The following is a 23,902-nucleotide window of genomic DNA, read 5'->3' on the forward strand; positions in this document are numbered from 1 at the left end:
TAGTAATAAATGTGTATAAATGTTGAATATCTTCAATAATAACCATCAAAAATGTTAAAAACTGAAAAGAATATCTGATCAATACACAATCAATTAAAATCTAATTGGACACACGTTTAATAAACATCATTGATAGATGTTTTTACCTTCAACTCTCTTCTCTATCAGACAATAAACATCCAGTTTGGTTTATTTCCTCCTCCTCTTTTGTTCTGCCCTGTAGATGAGTGGATCTGTCACTAGCTAATTATAACTAATAATAACTAATCAGTAACTAGTAATAACTAATCAATAACTAGTTGACAACAGCAGCAATAGTCTTGAATAGAACCCGAACACTCCCATGTTTTCTGGGGTCGCCTGGGCGAACCGGGAATCTGATCCGATTCCCACCAGGAACGGAATCTCCTGCCACACCGCTGAAACGACCCCCTGATGGTGGCGACGACGGCCGATGACGAGTTCAACCAAGTGGGATTGAGCCAGTCAATGTTAATCCGTATTACCTGCAGGTCGGGTTGTGTGGAGGGTACTTTTAATGATATGTACGAGATGCAGCTTCACCCTCCTGACCCTGACCCTGGCCCTGACCAATCCCTTCGGAGTCACCGATCCAAATCGGGTTCAGAATCCAACCTGTTCCGACTGCTGAAGCTGCTTTTTGGCTGTAGGAACAGTCAAACAGTCAAACACAGACACACCAGAACAAAGTCAGCGACTTCCCGCGGGCTGATCCAGATCTCAAACGCTCACCGACACGATCGGAACTCTAAACAGCCCTGAAAACACTCTTAAAATCCCATGACATTCCAGGAATTCCCGGACTAGTGAATTATGTTCAAAGGAGCGCTTCAGGTCTCTGAACTCCTGCAGACCATGAACGCATCGTGGGTGCAGAGCGAATAGACATCTATTCTTTCTATTCACTGCACAAAACAACTCATTAGAGATTCAAGACTTTTGAAGAGCCTTCAGAGACAAGCGAACCTGAAGCGAGAGTCTTCTCCAGGAGAGAAACGTCGATGCAACACCGAGAAGAACTTCACACCAGTTTGACCAGCAAGTCTTTGACATCTGGAGATATTTCCTACAAACACTGAAGCCAAGATGAAACAAACTAAAGCTGAAAAGTTTAAACCCGAGACTTTTTAGGGATGACAGTAGAGTCTCTAACACCACCACAATCCCACCAGATTTACCCTCACCGGATCAGGATTCCCCCCAAAAACCCTTGAATATTTAATCCCCATCTGGAGGAGACGATTAAACCCCGTTATCTCAGTGGACGGTGTGTTTTTAGTTGTCGCTATTCGTGCATTACGGCTAAATAAAGTTGGGTCCTCAAGGAACAAAATGGACAAACTTTCTAGATCCTCGATCAACTGGACGGAGTTCTCCAGAAATAAACCTGAACGTGAAGAGGAGGCTGCAGCTGAAGAGAGGAAGGTACTTACCCCCGGCGGCCGGAGCACAACCCCCACTCAGCGCCGCTCCGGACAAAAGTAAAGTAATCCCAACTCCAGCAGAGACAACAAAGAGCCGGAGCGACGGAGCCCCGAGACTGAGAGGCAGTCAGGACCAGGAGAGAGAGTCCAGCTCAGACTGGCAGTAGAGCTCAGACTGAGGCAGCAGAGCTCAGACAGAGGCAATAGAGCTCAGACAGAGGCAGTAGAGCTCAGACTGAGGCAGTAGAGCTCAGATTGAGGCAGTAGAGCTCAGATTGAAACAGTTGAGCTCAGACAGACATTAGAGTTCAGACTGAAACAGTAGAGGTCAGCTAGGCAGTAGAGGTCAGACTGTAACAGTAGAGGGCAGAGAGACACAGTTGAGTAGCAGCATCATAGAGTTAACAGAGAAGCTGTTGAAGAAAGGTCCATCCTGAAGCCTCGGATAGCTCCCCCCACGACCCTCCCACCCCCACCGATGAAGCATGAAGGTCTCTAAGAGATTCACCAAACAGCTGATAACGGTGCTGCAGGGCTTTGGGCATCAGCTCACACCTTTAAATAGTCCTCCAGAACCGTCCGGAACAGACCAACAGCTGCTACTTCAAACTCTACTCATCATCATGTAGGTCACATGACTATTTGCAGCCGTTCTACAGCACATTTACTGTCCTGCTTCAGCAGCAGCTGCTTCATGTTTCCTGAACAGAAGCAGTGACCCACTAAAAATCCTGCAGCAACAACCAGCGCCACCTTTTGGTTAAATCACTCAGAAAAATCTGCATCTGCTAGCTGTAGACCTGCTAACGATAGCCGTATCTGCTAGCTACGGACCTGCTAACTTTTGGTGCATCTGCTAGCTATGGACCTGCTAACGTTAGCCGCATCTGCTAGCTACGGACCTGCTAACGTTAGCCGCATCTGCTAGCTGCACACATGTTAGTGTTAGCTACCCAGACGGGTGGTCCTTCACAATCCACTTCATAATAAAGTGAAAGTATTTGCACATCTCTTGTTTCCCACAGATTTTGATGAGGCTGTTGGGAGGGGGGGGCCTCAGGCTCTCTGGGAGGGGTCCAGTCATTCTGATTCATGCAGAAAGCAATAAAATAAAGCAGGATGATAAAGAAAGTAATAAAATAGAAGGATGATGTTCGGCTCTGCTCAGCTTTTATTCTGCCCTCCCCCCCCGACCTCCTCAGAGTTGGAACGACCCCATCAGGCTAGGGCTAACTGCTAATGCTAAGTAAGAGACGATTCAGCTAACATCAGAGACCTCTGACCATGAGTGTCTCCGCGGCCCCTCAGGGAGGACTCCCAGGGGCCTCTGGAGAGAAGGAATCAGAATTCATGAAGGATAAAGAGGCAGAAATAATGACCGCATGTGTGTGTGTTTGTGTGTGTGTGTGTGTGTGTGTGTGTGTGTGTGTGTGTTTGTGTGTGTGTGTGTGTGTGTGTGTGTGTGTGTGTGTTCAAACCTGGCTGAATGCTGGAGGGTGGTTCTGGGTTTGCGTCCCCTTTCTGTTCCCCTCTTGCTGCTCGCGTTGGTGGTGGCCGTCGGCCATGTTGGGCGCGGCTAACCGCCGTCAGACCGACCTGCAGATGAACACGGTCATTTCGATGAAGAGGATGAGGAAGATGAGGTGCAGCTCCTCCATCAGACCCCCCAGCTCTAAAGAGTAGGGCCTGGATTAGCGTAACGCTGCTGGAGAGAACGTTTCGGGTTCTTGACCCAAGTTAACGAGAGGTGGGGAGGGGGTAGGATTGGTTGACAGCATCTGATCGGCTGATGGGAGTCAAAACGTCATGGTAACCAACAACAACTGTTTACAGGGTTTCAAGAGAGAATGACAGATCAATGATGCCAGAAAACGTTCAGATTGAGATTAATAATCATGGATTTAACATATAAAGAGATCTGAGGTCACTGCAGCCAGTCAAACAGCAGCACAACAACAAACAGGAAGTGTCAACCTGTAGCTAATGTTAGGAAGGAAGGAAGGAAGGAAGGAAGGAAGGAAGGAAGGAAGGAAGGAAGGAAGGAAGGAAGGAAGGAAGGAAGGAAGGAAGGAAGGAAGGAAGGAAGGAAGGAAGGAAGGAAGGAAGGAAGGAAGGAAGGAAGGAAGGAAGGAAGGAAGGAAGGAAGGAAGGAAGGAAGGAAGGAAGGAAGGAAGGAAGGAAGGAAGGAAGGAAGGAAGGAAGGAAGGAAGGAAGGAAGGAAGGAAGGAAGGAAGGAAGGAAGGAAGGAAGGAAGGAAGGAAGGAAGGAAGGAAGGAAGGAAGGAAGGAAGGAAGGAAGGAAGGAAGGAAGGAAGGAAGGAAGGAAGGAAGGAAGGAAGGAAGGAAGGAAGGAAGGAAGGAAGGAAGGAAGGAAGGAAGGAAGGAAGGAAGGAAGGAAGGAAGGAAGGAAGGAAGGAAGGAAGGAAGGAAGGAAGGAAGGAAGGACAGACGTGATGAGCTGATGAGCTCAGCCGTTCGTTCAGGAACAAAATCTGTTCAGGGACTGAAGCCCGGCCGTCAGGGGGCCCCCGTGGGGCCCCTTTTTGGTCTAAACCTTTGAAGCCTCCCTGGGGGTGTGTGGGGGGGGTCCCTAAAGCCGACACTTCAGCCTGACTACAGCTTCAATGGCCTCAAACAGCATCCATTCATGAGCCGCTTGAGTATGGAAAGAAAAGGTCAGTGGGGGGGGGGGGTGGAGTCAGCATCACAACAACTAAAAATTCCCCCGATCCAAATCCAAACACACTTCTGGTAACCGTTCTTCCACATCCTCGTCTCACACACACACACACACACACGCTGCACACATGTGAACCGTCCCACTCATCCCACTTCAAAGACGGAACTATTTTCTGGTGAGGATGAGGATGACGATGGGTTCTGCGGCGGTGCGGCTCTGTTGTTTGGAACGCCAGCGTGTCGTCTGAAATCAACAAGTCTGGGCGACGACTTCCTGCGACGACCGTTCTAAGTCTGAATGACCGTCTAGGGGGGGCCGCGTCTGGCCCTCCAGGCCGCAGGCTCCAACGGCGTTTCTGTGACATCACGGCGTTTCTTACATAACTGCGTCGTATTCGCGAACAAACGACAACGTGAACCTGAACACACACGCAGCAAGCCGCGCTGCCGCCGCCCACCGGCAGAGAGGAAAGTGGTGATTATCCCACACGGCCTTTCCTGGGGGGCCTGTGTGTGTGTGTGTGTGTAATTACGGAGTCATCGACATAACAACACGTCCGTAAAGGCCGCGCCGCTCGGCTCCGATGGAAAATTACAGCGGCCGTGGCGCGGATCATCGGACAGGAATGTGAGCAGGTTTTCCACCTCGCAGGGCAAATTATAGGCAGCCAATCAGAAGCTGGGGGGGGGGGCGCCTGAAGCTAAGCCCTCATCGTTTGGTTGGATGGTCTGGGACCCCCCCATTGTCCCCCTGTGGGGAGGCTGCATTCAGGCTGAGAAGCATCACACAATAATTAAAAGTTAATTAAATAGAGCCATGAGATTTAAACCGACTTCAGGTCAGTTTAAGTCTAAACTGACCTGAACAACAAGACCCCCACCCCCCCCCCAGTACACCTGGTTTGTACATTCTGGGGGGACGGGGAGGGGGGACTGATGACACCTGGACAGGTAAGATGTGTCTCCACAGGACGAACCGCTTCAGCTGCCTGAATTCACACGAGCATAAAATCAGAACAACGGTCTCACTGATGTCGTATCCATCCGCCAACACGTGGGAAAGAACAAGATCCGGTCTCACTGATGTCGTATCCATCCACCAACATGTGGTAAAGAATGAGATCCGGTATCACTGATGTCGTATCCATCCGCCAACACGTGGTAAAGAATGAGATCCGGTCTCACTGATGTCGTATCCATCCGCCAACACGTGGTAAAGAATGAGATCCGGTATCACTGATGTCGTATCCATCCGCCAACACGAGATAAAGAACAAGATCCGGTCTCACTGATGTCGTATCCATCCGCCAACACGAGATAAAGAACAAGATCCGGTCTCACTGATATTGTATCCATCCGCCAACATGTGGTGGTGTCCTGGGGGCAACTTGTATGTGGAGCAGGTCGTATCTCGGGGGGGTCTTATTGTATTTGTTTTTCTTTAGCTTTGAGTTAGCCGCTGAATGCTGCTAGCTACTTTTTAACTCTTCACCTGCTGGGGTCACGTGACACATGGTCACACCTGTCCTGTTGTACCGCCTCACCTTTGAACAGATGCTCCGTTCCACCTCCAGGAACAACAAAGACCCCCCCTCCAGGTGTTTGTTGCGACCCTTTAAGGTTCTGCTGGTCATCCGGGGTCACTCCAGTCGCCGCTCTGCTGGCAGTGGATGTAATTGCGTGTGTGGCTGCAGACCCACCTGCCCCCGGGGGTGTGGATCAGAGGCTAATGGGAGGCTTTGTCAGACAGCTGTAAACACCAGAGGAAGGAAACGGCACATGGACAGGAGGCCACGCCCGTCCAGCCTGTGATCCGGTCCCGTCTCCAGCAGGACCAACGTCTCATTCAGACCAGGACAGTAGTGATTTAAAGTCTCCAAAACGTCTCTTCAGGTCTGGATTGACTCCAGAGCCAATGAAGCGGCAGCGCGTTCGCTTCTGGAGAGCAAGAAGTGTCTCCGTGAAGAATTTAGATGTTCACAATATACTACATCATACATGCTAATGTTAGCTTAGCCCAATAAATACACCTTAATGTAACTAATAAAATGTAACTAAATTTAACTGAGTGTAATGTAACATAAATGTAACTACTCCTTAATGTTAAATAACTGAATTTCTTACTTATTCAAGTTACAAACTTTTCAGTTTGTAACTTGACACACATGTTTGTTTGTTTCTCTGTTCTAACATAAATCCTTTTCATTTGTCAGGTTATTAAACCCACAGAACTCCATCAATCAAGGATCAAACTATCAATCAATAAAGAAAAATAACATCAGACACAAGTTAGGACATTAACTTTGTTTACTACGTTTAGTCAGAGTTAAAATGAGATGAACTACTGCATTGTGGGAAATGTAGTTTTTGGTCAAAGCATGCTTTTGACCCATTTATTTTTAGACAGTCTGAACGTTTATGCTCTCGAGGGCCAAATAAAATGATGTTGTGGGCCACATTTGGCCCCGGGGCCTTGAGTTTGACATACGTGGCTTAGCCTCTGTCTGAGTTAGGTTTGGATTTCTACCTTTGGCTACGAGTTCATCGGTCCAGTAACACTCCAGAATTTCTGACTGCACTTTTACACGTGTAGGTATGAACGTTGAGATACGAGCTGCTCGACATACAAGTCTTACTTCAGGACATCATCTCTAGTTGGCGGATGGATACGACATCAGTGAGACCGGATCTCGTTTTTTGGTGGCTTTCTAACAGGCTGGAAGGGATTAAACTGATTTTAGTTATTTTAAATGGGGAAATGTTTGACTTATGAGTTCGGCGATGGAACTAATTCAACTCGTATCTCCAAGGTTCCTCTGCACATTCTTTTAAGTCGGAACCATAATCGTCCAATCAGGGGACAGGCTCGACTTTGATCATGTGACTCTCTTTCTCTCCGGGGGGGGGGGGGATTAACCGTGTGCTCCAGAAACAGCAGAGCAGCAGACGGAGGGCGGAGCAGCACATCTGAGAACAGCCAGCGTGGAACAAACAGGTGGGGTTGCCGTGACAACTGATGCCTTCTTCAGATCATAAACTACTGCTGTCAGGAAAAAAAGCTGCAGAAAAAACTTTCCAAAGGTTCCAGAACCTCCTTTCGGTAATTCGGTTTTGAGCCAGTGATGTTGCTATGGTAACAACAAAACTCACTTCAGGATTAGGAGCAAAATTGGGAGGAGAAAGGGGCGGGGTCTTAAAAATGTAACGGGTCTAAATCATAAGGTAAAGTGTTCTTTCCCTTTAAACGACAGGAAGTGCTCAGCTGATCAGAACAGAATAAATTCTTTCTTTTCAGGTGTTAAATTAACCAATCCCGTGTTTGAAACATGTCACATGACTACAGCGTGTCACGCAAAAACATGATTAAACGTTCATGGATGTGGTCCCTGCTGCGTTGTCTGACAGGCGGTTGAGGAGTGAAGATTGTTGAACATTCATGGTGTAACAACCAGAACATGTTATACCATGAAACTGGTAACTATGGCAACGCCAGGAGATGATAACCAATAAAAAGAGTCAGAACTCAACCGGTCTGGATCACACCGGCGCTGAACCTTCAGGTCAGCTCCAAGTAAAACACACACGTGTGATTGATGGCGAACACACACATTATTACCACACAGCCTCCAGCATCAACACCATTAACACCCATAACAACCGCAGACTGAAGCATGTGGGCGTCTCCCAGTCTGAACTGGTCCCAGTACAGAACACACTGCTGCAGACTGAAGCGTTACACAACTCACACACAAACAAGCAGAGAAAACACACCTCGAGGATATAAGAGCATCGGGGGGGGGAGATGGGTGAGGTAGAAATACCTCCTGGGGGAGGTAACCTGGAATACCGCTCCGTAATTATGGTGTTAGTAACAAAAGAAACTAGATCCTGAGGAGAAAAGGACCGGAAAGGATCTGACACCACCTCTGGTCACCGAAACATAAATATTCATGAAGAACTATCACTTTACAATTTACTTCCAGCAAAAATCCATCCGCAACGTGTTGGCGGATGGATACAACATCAGTGAGACCGCATCTCGTTCTTTACCACGTGTTGGCGGATGGATACAACATCAGTGAGACCGCATCTCGTTCTTTACCACGTGTTGGCGGATGGATACGACATCAGTGAGACCGCATCTCGTTCTTTACCACGTGTTGGCGGATGGATACAACATCAGTGAGACCGCATCTCGTTCTTTACCACGTGTTGGCGGATGGATACAACATCAGTGAGACCGCATCTCGTTCTTTACCACGTGTTGGTGGATGGATACGACATCAGTGAGACCGCATCTCGTTCTTTACCACGTGTTGGCGGATGGATTCAACATCAGTGAGACCGGATCTCGTTCTTTCCTGGGTGTTGGTGGATGGATACAACATCAGTGAGACCGGATCTCGTTCTTTCCCACGTGTTGGCGGATGGATACGACATCAGTGAGGCCGCATCTCGTTCTTTACCGCTTGTTGGCGGATGGATACAACATCAGTGAGAGCGCATCTCGTTCTCATCACCACCATCATCATCATCACTACCACATTAGCTTCAAACACTTTGTTCTGTTTCTGTTCATGTCTAAAATCTCCATCATGGAATAATGTTAGCATAGTTAGCATATAGCATTCACTAGAGCACTAGAACACATCTGGAAGTGAGTCAGCACATTTCACCCCTCCCAGAAACGTGGCTAATTAGTTCAGCTAACGTGTAATAGTACAATAATTAATTTTCCTGTTGCTTAAACTGATTATATTTCATTATTTAATGCTAATTTAAAGCTAGTTAGCTCGTGACTCAGCACAGTGAAACTAGCCAGAAACGACTAGCATAAATTCATTCTAACACTGACCCTTGGAGACAAGCTAACCTGGCTATGCTGCCGTCAGCTAACGCCAAATGCTAATGTAATGAACAGCATTGACAGGTGAACCCTGTCTATATATCGATTACGTGTATATTACCGATCTGTTTCCCTCCGGCTAGCTGCTAAGCACCGCGTAAGCTGCTGTTACCTGATGGATGCTACGTTAGCTTAGCTTAGCCACCGGTGACGTCTCCATCCGAGCTCCTCCGCCGCTGACGGTGATTTGTCGGTTCTCACCGGTGTTGTTTACTTTAATAAGAACATTTGTTCACTTTTTTTTTTTTTTTTTACAAACAAAACAAAAATAATTCCGTTTTGCTAAACGACAAACAAACGTCGCGTCACCGCCAGCTTCGGTTTAATGACGGTGACTTAATTAGCGATCATTAGTCGGTGATTAACCTGCGCGCTGAAGATTCCCGTAGTTCCTGAACGTCTCTGATGACGTCACTGAACGGAGCCGAAGTGAAAGGTTTAGTTTAAGGACGTGGGAAAATGTAGGATTTTGCTAGTTTTAGACGGCAGATAAGAAAAAGATTTTCTTAGTATAAACCTACTGACTGTATAGCAAAGTTCTACTTACATAAATGTAAATTTGATAAGCAAATACCTGCATTCAAACATTTTTGTCATAATACTTTGACTTATATAAAATCAATCAGTGGTTCATAGAAATGAAAAGACTTCAAAAATTTTGAAATATCTGTATCACCTACACACTTTGATTAAGATAATTGATTCATTTTTAAATTAACCATCTAAAAAGGTTTATTTTATGATTTAGTATTCGGACAACAATGAAAGAAGTAGATTTTCACAAGGCAAAATCAATTGAATGTCATAATATAATAAGAATAAAGTCATAAATGGATTAAAATCCTGATGATATCATCAGAGCTCCACCTCCTCCATTAAAGACATGAATTAATCCCGGTTCCTATAATAATGTTGTTTTGCTGTAATAAAACATTTTCTCAAAAATTTGTTTTATAGTTTGCAGACGTAAAAAAAAAAAAAAGTAACTCAGTCCTCATCTAACATTTTTATTTCACGAAGATGTAGCTTAAAATTTTATGAGAATTCTTGTCTTTATTTCTCATAAAAACGTGTTTATGTCGATCCATCAGGTGTTGACTTGTTGAGGCGCTGCAGAAACTGATCCGTGTGTTGTAATAACGGGACGACGATGTGGTGTAAGTGTTGATCCATCTGTCAGGTGTGTGTTGACACTGTTCACCACTGCCGGTGTGTGTGAGGTTTAGTGGAACCAGTGTCACACCTGCTGTGTGAACGGATCGCTTCACCACACATTATTTTATTTATTTCTCATAAATGAGTGAATTTCTTCTAGAAAAGGTTCTGCTTGAATGTCTGACACAAAAACAGAGAACAGACTTTATAAATTAAAACTTTTATTATCTTCTTTATTATCTTCTTGAAACACACACATTTGGTTTTGTTTAATCTTCACGAGGAATCACAGATTTGACACAAACATTTAGGACACGACGGCGACTGAATCTAACACACATTCTGCTTTGGTTTCACTACTTTGCATTAGAATATACAGTTTCAGCCAGCAGCCCCTCTGAACTCTGGGAAAGATCACAGCTAATTGCTAAACTTATAATCAGAAAGAAACAAAAGCTGTTTGAAACCTGAACTGATTTTTATAAAAATCTGAATCAATCTGATCACATTTAAAAAGGATACCTATTATTTGTTTAAACTTTACGTTTCTATGTTTAGATGGCTCCAGAGGGGGCGGGGCTGAACTCACATTTCTAAATATAGAATATCAGCAACATTAAAAGCTTCTGTTTTTAAGTGATTATTCACACACACGCACACACACACACACACACACACACACACACACACACACACACACATTTCCGTCACACCACCTTCAACTCTTCATTATATGCCGTGTACCTTACGTGGCTAAGAAAGCGCTTCGCTTTCCCAGGATTGAGCTACAACTAATCATCATCATCATCATCATCATCATCATCATCATCATCATCATCATGGGTCAATGGTCATTTAGGGCGTGTCCATCGCCCTTCAGTTCAGCAGTTTACAGTCTGGGTCCACAGTTGGGTGTAAAACACTGAGAGTTGTATTTAGAATAATTAGAACCTGGACTGTTTCACTGCGTGAACCTGGACTGTTTCACTGTGTGAACCTGGACTGTTTTCACTGTGTGAACCTGGACTGTTTCACTGCGTGAACCTGGACTGTTTCACTGCGTGAACCTGGACTGTTTCACTGCGTGAACCTGGACTGTTTCACTGTGTGAACCTGGACTGTTTCACTGCGTGAACCTGGACTGTTTCACTGTGTGAACCTGGACTGTTTCACTGCGTGAACCTGGACTGTTTCACTGCGTGAACCTGGACTGTTTCACTGCGTGAACCTGGACTGTTTCACTGCGTGAACCTGGACTGTTTCACTGCGTGAACCTGGACACGCCCTGAATGAACTGTGATGGTTCTCTCTATTCTTTTGGACTGCAGGTGGAGGTGACGAAGAAGACGTATCGAGCTCCGTTCCTATTGGTCGGTGTGGATCTGGACGTCACGGGGGGTGGGGGTATCCTCACAGTTGGGTGGGGCCTCGACTGTGGGGTTCCCCGCTGCCAGGAGGAGGCGCCGTCACCAAGCTCTTCAGGTACACACAAGGACCTCTCCTCCTCCCAGAGCTGGGGGCGGAGCTGTGTGGTGGCGGGGGGTTCAGGGAGGCGGGGGTCCGCAGAGACGACATGAGTGGCTGCGTCTCCAGTGGCCCCGCCTCCTCCTCCTCCTCTTCTTCCTCCTTCGTCTTCTCTGGGAGGCAGGAGCCCTGTGACCCCCGAAGTCCGACAAAGGGGGCGCTACCCGGACCGGGGGGGTTCCAGGAGGCTGGGCGGGATCCTCCTGGACGGGGTCCCCCCACCACTGACAGGTTGGTCACTCTGGGGTGGGGGGGCTCGGCGCGGGCGGTAGGGGAGGAGATGCTCTCCAGGGAGGAGATGCTCTGGTTCCAGGCCTGCTGGAGGTCCACTGGGATGACCTTCGTGGCCCCCACCGACAGGCAGGGAGGGGGCGAACCCAAGCTCCCTTTCCAGGGAAGATGGCTGTCTCCACTGGGGGATGAGGGGATCCCAGGAAACTGGTCTATCGCAGCCGGGACTGACAGAGGAGACACAGAATCACAACCAAACCCATCTCCACGTCTAACATCAGATAGTCAGTCATGTGACCAGTTCTGGTTCTAAATAAATTAAATGATTATGTTGATTCCTTTTCCTTTATATCTGTGAAATAATTTTAGTTTTAGCTGTTTGTCGCATCATTTGCTTCAAGTTTACATCTGAAAGCGTCGGTATTTCCCGTTGTCCTGAACGTCTCATCGACCTAAAGGTTCTCCTGATTGGTTGTTGTCCTGCCGTTATTCCATGAGGCCTTCACTGCCCACCTGTACAGCGCAGCTTCAACCCGTCTGTGTCTTCTCACCTGATTTGGGTCGTTGTTTCGGCGTCTCGGCCTTTCGAGCGATGAAGGTGATCCCGACGTCTTCCTCCTTCTCAACGTCTGAGAGGTTCTCTTCCTCTCCTTCCACAGGAACCACCACCAAACCTGAGAATAATTTTTTTTTAAAAAACACGTCACAATTTAGTTTTTCAGGACCAAACCGTATAAATAATAATAACAATATTATTATTATTATTATTATTATTTCTTATTATTAATAGTAATAATAATAATGATAATAAAGATGATGATAATGATAATAATAATAACAGTAGTAATAATAAGAGGAATAATAATAGTGATGGTAAAAATGGCAATTATAATATTAATATTCATATTAATAATAACAACAACTGTAATAGCAATCATGATAAAAATAGCAATATTAATAATAACAATAAATAATGATTGTGGTAGTTCTAATATTAATAACAATAACAATAGTACTAACAATGATTGTAATAATAATAGTAATGATTGTAATAATAATACTAACAACAACAATAATAATGACGCTACCAATGCTATTACTATTATTACTATTATTATTAATAATAATAATAATAATAATAATAATAATAGTGTGAAATCTCAGAAACATGTTGATCATTTTTATACTTATGTAATAAGATTAAATAAAATCAAAAAATCTTTTGCTGCTGAATAATAAATGAAGTTTAGTGTCATAAGTATGTACAAAAGTTTTGCAGATTTGTTATCATTATATTTAAAATAAAGATTTAAATCAAATATAAGCTAGCTAGGTTAGCCTGAGCTAACAGTATTAATCAGAGGTGAGTCTGATGGGTTTTTCTGTCTTTACCATCTTTATTCTTGTCGTGCCAGCTGATGTTGCGTCTGGGTTTGTCGTCCTCTCTGGTGTCGGATCCCCGGCGCTGGAGAAAGCAGAACACAAACATGAGCAGAGCAGCAGCCATAACAGGAAGTAGACGGCCTTCAATCAGCGCCACGCTCAGTCTTTCATAACGGTGAGAGCTCAGCGGCGTAATTACACCACAATCTGACAGAACAAAAGACAAAACTGTCATTATGCAACTGTCATTAAGTGTGTGTGTGTGTGTGTGTGTGTGTGTGTGTGTGTGTGTGTGTGTGTGTGTGTGTGTGTGTGTGTGTGTGTGTGTGTGTGTGTGTGTGTGTGTGTGTGTGTGTGAGAGAGAGAGAGAGAGAGAGAGAGAGAGTGTGTGTGTGCCCAGGAGTCAGCTGGTCTCTTTATACTGGCTTTATTACTTATTTCAATTATTGATAAAGTTCCAAAACGTTACAAAATAAATAGATCATCGGCTGGGGACCGCAGGGTGGCCAGTTCAAGACCCGTGTGGACTCCTGTTATTACTGCTGTTATTACTACTGTTATTACCGCTGTTATTAAAGTTGTTATTACTCCTGCAACTACTACATTTACTGTATGACTACTGTTATTACTGCTGTTATTACTACTACTACTATTACTGTTGTTAATACTCCTTTTATTCCTGCTATTAGTCCTGGAAACACTACAATTCTCACTACTGTTATTACTCGTGTTATTGCTCATGTTGTTACACCTGATAGTCCTGGAACTACTGCATGTATTACTCCTGTTATTTCTCTCGTTATTACTACTGCTATTACTGCTATTTCTGTTATTATTACTCCTGTTATTACTACTGATGTTAGTCCTGTTATTAGTCCTATTATTACTCCTTTTACTACTTCTGTTGTTACACCTGCTATTGGTGCTATTTTGCTGTTATTACTATTGTTGTTAGTCTTTTTTATTACTCCTATTACTCTTATTAATCCTATTATTTCTGCTGTTATTACTCATGTTATTAATCCTGATACTCCTGGAATTACTGCATTTATTACCACTATAATTACCCTTCCATTATTCTTGTTATTATTACTGTTGCTACTCCTGTTATTACTCCTGTTATTACTACTGTTATTGCTACTGTTATTATTCCTGTTATTACTACTGTTATTACTACTGTTATTACTACTGTTATCGCTACTGTTATTACTCCCGTTATTACTGCTGTTGTTACTCCTGGAACTACAAGTAGTCCTCAATATACAAACATTCGACTTATGAACATTCGTAGATACAAACAAACGTGGTCTGTGATCGTAGCATTTCTCACCCTCTTGAGACTTCGCTCCTTCTTGTGTCTCTTGTGTCGGCTGGACTTGAACGTCTCCATGCGCCTCCTCATGTTCCTCTGGAACACCTCTCGGTCCTGGCGCTCCTTCTCTCCCAGAGGCATGAAGTGACGGCTGTACTGGGATAGATACTGGAAACCACAACACCATATGTTCACATCCCAGTGACGTATAAATGTGTGTTGTCATGTTTATTTTAACTGTTAGCATTTTATGCTAATATGCTCCGAGATGTGGTCTCTAATGTCCTTCTGTGAACCCCAGAATCTCCTCTTGGATCCTGAATCTACCAGAACCAACCCCTGACACGCGTGCTAGCTAGAACCTGCTGGCGTTTCTTTGGGGGTGTTACCCTTCTCCTGGGCTTGTACAGGTTCTCTGCGAGGACGTGGTGCGTCTCGGTGTCCTCCTCCACTTTGGCCCCGGGGACGTTATCGATGACCTGGAGATCCAGACAGACGCCGCTCCCGTTCTCACGCCTGTCAGAACCGACACGCATGCGGTTAGCATGATGCTAAGGATGTCTGCGCTATTAAAGCTGCTGCTTTTACTTTAAGAATCATTCATTTTTATTGTGTACATTCTGACATGAAAGGGGCGGAGCGACACCTCCTGCATCACTGATTTAAAACACGGATGAATCATGTGACACGTGTCCAGAAGGGGGCGCTGCACAGCGTTCAAATGGAGAGCTCCAGATGGACAAACCAATATTAATTATAGATTTCTGATCAGGTTTTCCATCTTCCATCATAGATCCTGTGCAAACTTTCCCAGCATGCTTTGTGGCGTGTCATGTGACTCACAGGTAGTTGGTGACGTTGGTGACTTCAGGGAACGAGGCTCTGCTGGCCATCGATGGGAGGGACAGTCTGGCCGAGGTCAGGACGTTCCCACCCTACACACACACACACACACACACACACACACACACACACACACACACACACACACACACACACACACACACACACACACACACACACACACTGCTACCAATACGAGCAGCATTTAGGCCATTTTGCTCTCACGACTCCACCCACAGCCCCGCCCACCTGGTCGATGACGCTGATGGCGTCTCTGATGTTGATCTTCTGATAGGCTTCCCATAATTCACTCTTCCTGTAAACAGACTTCCTCAGCAGCAGCTTGCTCAGGTAGTTCTTGTCGAACTGTTCCCACCTGGACACAAGAAGGTCGTCCAATGACGTTACGACTTTATTGAGACTATTTTTATTTTTGTATTTTTTACATCGTTGGAGCTAAACAGAAGAAAAACAACTCTTCATCTAATCAACAAATGATTTCTGATTGGTTGCTTCCTCTAGAGTCTAGAGTCTAGACAGTCAGGTAACGACGTTCTATTCACTCTTTGATGGAGGCGCCACCTGCTGGTCAACTCCACTCATTACAACAAGGATAGATTAGATTGAGAGATAATTTATAAATCCTTGAAAAAAATGTGTATTCATAAAAATGTGATGGAGAGTATTTCAGAGATCATCACTGTGACATCACCATATGACAGCCTTACTTGTCCCTCCAGTGGTGGTACCCCTGCAGTCCTGCGATGTCCTCCACTGCAGCCAGGATGTGGTCAAAGGCCTGAAAACACACACGGGTGGATCAGCTGTGAGAACGAGACGATCTGATTGGACGCTAAGCGATTTAACCAGGTCAGGGGACGTGCTAGCATGTCTTTGTTAAATGTTGTTGGAACCTGCAGACCCTCAGGACCGGACACACCCATCACCTTTGCCTGGATTGTACTTCCTGTTTGGTTCTTATAAGTAATAATCATGTAAAAAGTCAGGTAGGACGAGAAAGAGGCGGGTCCAGAGACTCCAGCGACATGTGGATTGGTTGTTTGATTGGATGTCGCCATGGCGACACTGGTGCTTGGCGATCGACTGACCCGCTCGTGGATCTCCTCGTTGATGGTCGGCTTCCTGCTGGTGGAACGAGGAACTTTGAGCCAGTTGACCAGCGGCTTGATGGTCAGACCCTGACGTGACGACAGATCGATTATTGATTGATTATCTGATTGACTATCGGGGATTGATGATCTTCTTCCAGCTGTTCCTACCTGGAACATGACGGTGAAGAAGACGACCACGATCGTCGTGGCAACAAAGTAGTCCTTGGCTTTGACGTGTTCACCGTCCAGCAGCACCACCAGAGCGAACGCCACCGCCCCCCGCAGGCCGCCGTATGACATTACCACCTGGTCGATCTTGTCCAATGGGACGAGGCGGAAACGGTTCAGAACCCACGTCTGACCAATCACACCTGGAGTATAAAGGTTACTAAAGGTCAGCACAGCCAATCAAAAGGCTGCTGGGAAACATCTAAACACAAGTGGTACTAAAACTAAACTGGTATTAAACTACACCTGGTACCTAAAGTACACCTGGTACCTAAACTACACCTGGTACCTAAAGTACACCTGGTACTAAACTACACCTGGTACCTAAAATACACCTGGTACCTAACTACACCTGGTACCTAACTACACCTGGTACCTAAAGTACACCTGGTACCTAAAATACACCTGGTACCTAACTACACCTGGTACCTAACTACACCTGGTACCTAAAATACACCTGGTACCTAACTACACCTGGTACCTAAAGTACACCTGGTACCTAACTACACCTGGTACCTAAAATACACCTGGTACTAAACTACACCTGGTACCTAACTACACCTGGTACCTAAAATACACCTGGTACCTAACTACACCTGGTACCTAAAGTACACCTGGTACCTAACTACACCTGGTACCTAAAATACACCTGGTACTAAACTACACCTGGTACCTAACTACACCTGGTACCTAAAATACACCTGGTACCTAACTACACCTGGTACCTAACTACACCTGGTACCTAAAATACACCTGGTACCTAACTACACCTGGTACCTAAAGTACACCTGGTACCTAACTACACCTGGTACCTAAAATACACCTGGTACTAAACTACACCTGGTACCTAACTACACCTGGTGCCTAACTAGATAGATAGATAGATACTTTATTAATCCCGGAGGAAATTACACCTGGTACTAAACTACACCTCATACTAAACTACACCTGGTACTAAACTACACCTGGTACTAAACTACACCTGGTACCTAACTACACCTGGTACCTAGAGTACACCTGGTACTAAACTACACCTGGTACCTAACTACACCTGGTACCTAAAGTACACCTGGAACTAAACTACACCTGGTACTAAACTACACCTGGTACTAAACTACACCTGGTAGTTAAACTACACCATGGTATTAAACTACACCTCATATTAATCTACACCTGGTACTAAACTACACCTGGTAGTTAAACTACACCTCATAATAAACTACACCTGGAACTAAAACGACACGTTTCTTAAACTACACTTGTATTAAATTGTACTTGGGTTTTAAGCTACACTTGGAACCAAAACTACACCTGGTACTAAACTACACCTGGTCCCTACACTACACCTGACCCTTGACCTGACGTTTGACCCTCATGTGGGTGCGGACGACTGAATTTGGGGCGTACTGTCTCTGTAAACGAGGCCTCCTGACCTGCCGCTCTGAAGATGAAGATGAAGACGAGTGTGCAGGACACCAGGCCCGCGTCCCACGCCCACTTGCTTTTGTCCACCGCTGAGATTCCCAGGAAGATGAAGATGATGGTCTCGGCGATGCTAGCCAGAGTCTTCATCGTGTACTTCACCGTGGTCCGAGACTTCTGGGAAATGTTGGCCTCCACGTATTTATTGGCTCCGATGCCACAGAAGGTCATTCTGAGGAGAGAGCCGTGGGTGATTACCACTTCCTGTCCCGGGGGGGGCGGGGTGGTCGCCGGTAGGGACTCACGACAGGATGGCGGACAGCGAGAAGAGCTCGGCGGTCAGGTAGGCGAGGTAGACCAGCAGGAAGACGAAGAGCGGCTCGATGATCCGCACCTTCTTGGTGAAACGGGTGATGAAGCCGAGGATGACGGCGAACACCAGACCCACCAGAGTCCCCCCCACACTGACGATGAAGAAGGAGGCTGGAGAGGAAGAGTTGGAATGGAGTGAGCGACGGTCGGGTGCGGGTTGGACGTGGTCGGGTTCCCTGGACTCACCCACTCCCCTGAAGTAGTCCCCCGTCTGGACGTTCTCCGCCCCCACCTCCACAAAGGAAATGTAGACTTTATACAGAACCTGGAGCGCAGAGAGAAGCATTTTAGCTTTAGCTGTGTTGCTAGGCAACACACAACAACAGATGTGACCCGTCTCTCTTTCAAACACCCAGAATTAGTCTTTTTGTTGGATGACAAAGGAAAAAACAACCAAACACAAACCCAACAGACAAACAACGGTTGTCATTGGTCACTTTATGAATCCATACTTTAAGTTAAAGTCTTTAACCGACATTAACTAGATGTATTGATCTCTGAATGGAATCACCAGATCGTTCTTTTCTGGGCTCACAACCAGATGAAACATCACGTCTTCATTTTACTCCAAATCTATGAACATCAGAATCTGAGGTAGTTGATTTAAATTGATTAGTTATTGAATGTTAAAAAGTTTCAAGGCCATTTTAGCCCCCTGGAGGTCACTGATTGGTCAATGACTTTACTTCCTTTACATCCCTCATAGGACCGACACCATGAAGAAGTTTTGGTGGTACTAAGAGTGAGGTGTTGTCAAGGTAACAGGAGGGAACATTGGGGATAATTTTGGAATTAGAGGAGCATTTCTGGCTCTGATGACTGGAGGATCCTTGACCTCCATCTGTTCTCTGGAACAGAAGAGAAACTGTGTGACAAGGGATCAGTCTGCTCCTGAGGAGCAGAACGTACCCCTGGAGACAACACCTAAAACAACACCTAAAACAACACCTAAAACAACACCTGAAACAACACCTGAAAGAACACCTAAAACAACACCTAAAACAACACCTTAAACAACACCCAAACAACACCTAAAACAACACCTGAAACAACACCTAAAACAACACCCCAAACAACACCTAAAACAACACCCAAAACAACACCTGAAACAACAGCCAGCCGAAAACACACCTGACACAGCGCCTGCAACAGTACCGGACAAAACACCCGATGCAATAAATGACACAACACCCAAAACAACACCTAAAACAACACCTAAAACAACACCTGACACAACACCCAAAACAAAACTCGAAACAACACCGGAAACAGCACCTGACTTAACAACAGACACAACACCTGAAACAACACCTAAAACATGATGTCTGTGTAGGTTCTCAGTCATCCAGGTCATGGTTGTCCAAAAGTTGTGTGAGTCGATCCACTGGACGTTAAGAAAGTTCTTGAAGATGTTTCGTCTCTCATCCAAGAGACTTCTTCAGTCATGAAGTTTCTTCAACTCAAGGAAAAGAGACGAAACGTCTTCAAGAACTTTCTTAACGTCCAGTGGATCGACTCACACAACTTTTGGAACACCTAAAACAATACCCGAAACAACACCAAAAACACCCGAAACAACACCTAAAACACCTGAAACAACACCAAAAACACCTGAAACAACAGCCGAAAAAAACACCAGACACAACATGTTTAACAATACCAGACACAACACCTGACACAACACCTGACACAACACCTGAAACAACACCTGATACAACTGCTGCCACCAATGACTGGGCGCTCCAGAACAGTGCATCACCATGGCGACACTTGAACCCCCTTGACCTGATTCCTGTACGGGTGTGCCATATGTGTGTGTGTGTGTGCGTGCGTGCCTCACCACAGTGACGGCGTCGTTGAGCAGCGACTCTCCGAACACGATGATGAACAGCGTGTCGTTGACGTGGACCTCCTCGAACACGGCCAACACCGCCACCGGGTCCACCGCCGAGATCAGCGCCCCGAACAACAGGAAGTCCATCATGTTGGCTTCGACGCGCTCGTCTGCACACACACACGAAACAGTGGCGTCACCCTTCATCAAAAACACTCTCCCCCCACCTGCGACCTCACACTGACCTATGACCCCCAGCAGCTTGGCGGCGTACAGGCAGAAGCCGGTGCAGAAGGCGTTCCACAGGGTTCCCACCACGGCGTACGTCAGGATGGCCCCCAGGTTGTCGAAGAAGAGGCGGACCGGCATGAAGTAACCGGCGTCCCCCACGATGGTGGGCAGCAGGAAGAGGAAGAAGAGGGCGGGCTCTAGCTGGTACAGCTGCTTCTTATTGGCTACGAGCACCACGCCCCCCAGGACCAGACCCAACAGGATCAGCAGGCAGCTCTCAGGGACCACGGTGGTGAACCGCTGAGAGAAATGGAACACTGCCGGACGGAAGACCAATCAGGATGAGCCACGAAAGAAACAGCCTTAAAATGAGTAAACCGACTTCCTATTGGTCAGGAAACCAACCCTCTAGCGTTAAACCACAATGATTGGACAGGAAGTCACGAACGCTGCCCGTGATTGGTCATCAGGCAGCCCAACTTTTCAACTCCTCCCCCTCCTTGACTCCCCCCCCTCCTAGTCTCCTCCCCCCTAGTCTCCTCCCCCTGAGACCCCTCCTCCCCAAGTCTCCTCCCTTTTTTAGACTCCTCCCCCTCATAGTCTCCACCCCAGCCCAGACTCCACCCCCTCCCACACTCCTCCCACTCCTAGTCTCCTTTCCATCCTAGTCTCCTCCCCCTCCTAGACTCCTCCCCCCTCGTGCTACAGACAATGGTCAACAGAGCGCCGTTGTTTTAACTGACATCCTGTTTGGCGATCATGTGACCCGCTGAAACGCTCCACTGTGTGACGCCAGAGCTGGGAATTCCTACGCTGAGTCACACACACGAACGCATCACGAGAACACGAATCTGCCCCCGACTTGACCCCGAGGAGGACTTCCTGCTCTGACTCCTCCCACCTGAGGAGGAATTATCCAATCAATTATAGAAAAACTAAACAGACTGAAGCCCCTCCCCATTTAATAACCCCCCCCCCCCCCCAAGAAACTTTAGTTTCACACAAACTAAGCTAAAAGCTAAATTCCTTCATGTCAGACGATGAAGAACTGTTTGCGTACAGCAGCCTGATTTATCCTCTTCCTCAGCCTTCTTCATGGGGGTGGGGGGGTTGGGGGTGTCTGATAATACCCCCCCCCACCAAAGTTTGCACTATTCAAACAGAAAACTACAGAATCTCCTTAAACGTGAAACATTTTCACAAAAAAAATCACAAAAACTGCTGCTAGCTGCTAACAGCTATTAGCCGCTAGCTACTATTAGCTGCTAACCACCACTAGCTTCTTTTGAAATCGTCCTTTCCTCACTTGGTGTAATGTGATGTCATCAAACGGGGCCCAGCCCACCTTGACCCACCCTGTGTTTGCTCCGCCCCTGCGAGCTGATTGGTTCCTACAGACGACCTTAAAAGGACCTCAGACGAAGAGGCTGAACCCGTTTTGATTTTATTGGTTTTTATTGGTTCACATGACGAGACGCAGCCTCTGTGTGTGTGTGTGTGTGTGTGTGTGTGTGTGTGTGTGTGTGTGTGTGTGTGTGTGTGTGTGTGTGTGTGTGTGTGTGTGTGTGTGTGTGTGTGTGTGTAACCTCATTAAGGATGTGCTGCTGTTGTTTCATCTCCTGGCTCTGGTTTCAGCGTCTGTTTAACATTCAGACCCGGTTTCCTTTGATCTTGTCCTGTTTGTTTGTTTTTGTTTATTTACTTGTTTGTTTGTTTGTTTTTTGTTTATTTACTTGTTCGTTTGCCACAGAATCTGATCCTGTCCTTCAACTGAAGACAGGAACTCCAGTCCAGTCTGGTTCTGATTGGTTCTGATTAATCAATACATCTGATTAAAGGATTCTGAAACTTTTAGGTTCTCCAAAACCTAATTCAGAATCAAAGGGGTTCTAGTGGATCAGAACCAGTAACTATAGTAACCAGTAACTATAACCACTAATTAATTAACTAACTAGTAAGTAGTTCAATAACCAGTGAGTACTAACTACAGTAACCAATAAGTATAGTACCTATAGTAACCAGTAATTGGTAACTGTAGCAACCAGTAACTATAGTAACCAGTAACTAGTAACTATAGTAACCACTAACTAGTAACTATAGTAACCAGTAACTATAGTAACTACACTAACCAGTAACTATAGCAATCGGTCACAATAATAACCAGTAACTACAGTAACTACAGTAACCAGTATCTACAGTAACCAGTAACTAGAGTAACCAGTATCTATAGTAACCAGTAACTACAGTAACCACTATCTACAGTAACCAGTAACTAGAGTAACCAGTATCTATAGTAACCAGTAACTACAGTAACCACTATCTACAGTAACCAGTAACTACAGTAACCAGTATCTATAGTAACCAGTAACTACAGTAACCAGTATCTATAGTAACCAGTAACTACAGTAACCAGTATCTATAGTAACCAGTAACTATAGTAACCAGTATCTGTAGTAACCAGTAACTACAGTAACCAGTATCTATAGTAACCAGTAACTAGTAACTAGTGGGTTCTGGTCCATACACCAATTAAAAACAGCTCTGATCAAAGTTTGGACAGTTTAAAGTTCCAGTCAGTACACCAGTCCGGTACCGGACCAGTGAGGGGACCGGTCCGGTACCGGACCTGGAAGAGGACCGGTCCGGTACCGGACCAGTGAGGGGACCGGTCCGGTAACGGACCTGGAAGAGGACCAGTCCGGTACCGGACCTGGAAGAGGACCGGTCCGGTACCGGACCTGGAAGAGGACCGGTCCGGTACCGGACCGGGGGTCACGTGGGACTCACGGATCTTGGCGGCGCTGGCCAGCAGCAGCCAGACGGTGATGACGTAGGGCGTCTGGACGTAGCTCCACTCCCATTGGACCATCCGGTACCGGCCGCCGAGGTGAGGATGAGGATGCTGCACCCCTCCTTCCTCCGGTCCGGGACCGGGACCGGGAGGCTCCTCGGCCCCGGTCCACGCCGAAGCGACGCCGGAAGCCCCGTGGTCCCCGCGGTGCTGCGTGACGAGCAGCGGCGCGGCGGAGGCGGAGACACCGAGTCCCGGATCCCGGAGCGGCGGAGCTCCGGTCCCCGACCGGGCGGCGGCGGCGGCCAGCAGGACGAGCCCGAGAGGAGGCAGCATCTTCCGGAGATCAGCAGGATGTCGTCCCGGTCCGTTATATACACACCGACACCGGTGGGGGGGCGGGGGGGTGAGGAAGAGGAGGGGCGGGGGAGGAGC

General features: G+C 46.4%; 1 protein-coding gene across 1 annotated transcript; it reads right to left on the bottom strand.

Moving 5' to 3' along the window:
- Positions 1–10,388: 10,388 nt before the first annotated feature.
- Positions 10,389–23,803, bottom strand: slc9a5 (solute carrier family 9 member A5). Its single transcript, XM_068317347.1, has 16 exons — positions 23,464–23,803; positions 20,691–20,993; positions 20,452–20,615; positions 18,798–18,876; positions 18,545–18,722; positions 18,251–18,471; positions 16,758–16,960; positions 16,587–16,676; positions 16,206–16,276; positions 15,727–15,853; positions 15,478–15,569; positions 15,024–15,150; positions 14,653–14,802; positions 13,332–13,404; positions 12,491–12,613; positions 10,389–12,166 (listed from the first exon to the last, which is right to left on the bottom strand). The coding sequence occupies exons 1-16, from the start codon at positions 23,801–23,803 to the stop codon at positions 11,595–11,597; spliced, it is 2,913 nt and encodes a 970-aa protein (XP_068173448.1). The 3' UTR covers positions 10,389–11,594.
- Between the last annotated feature and the right edge of the window lie 99 nt (positions 23,804–23,902).

This window comes from Antennarius striatus, chromosome 1 (assembly GCF_040054535.1).
Source record: "Antennarius striatus isolate MH-2024 chromosome 1, ASM4005453v1, whole genome shotgun sequence".
Taxonomy (NCBI): domain Eukaryota; kingdom Metazoa; phylum Chordata; class Actinopteri; order Lophiiformes; family Antennariidae; genus Antennarius; species Antennarius striatus.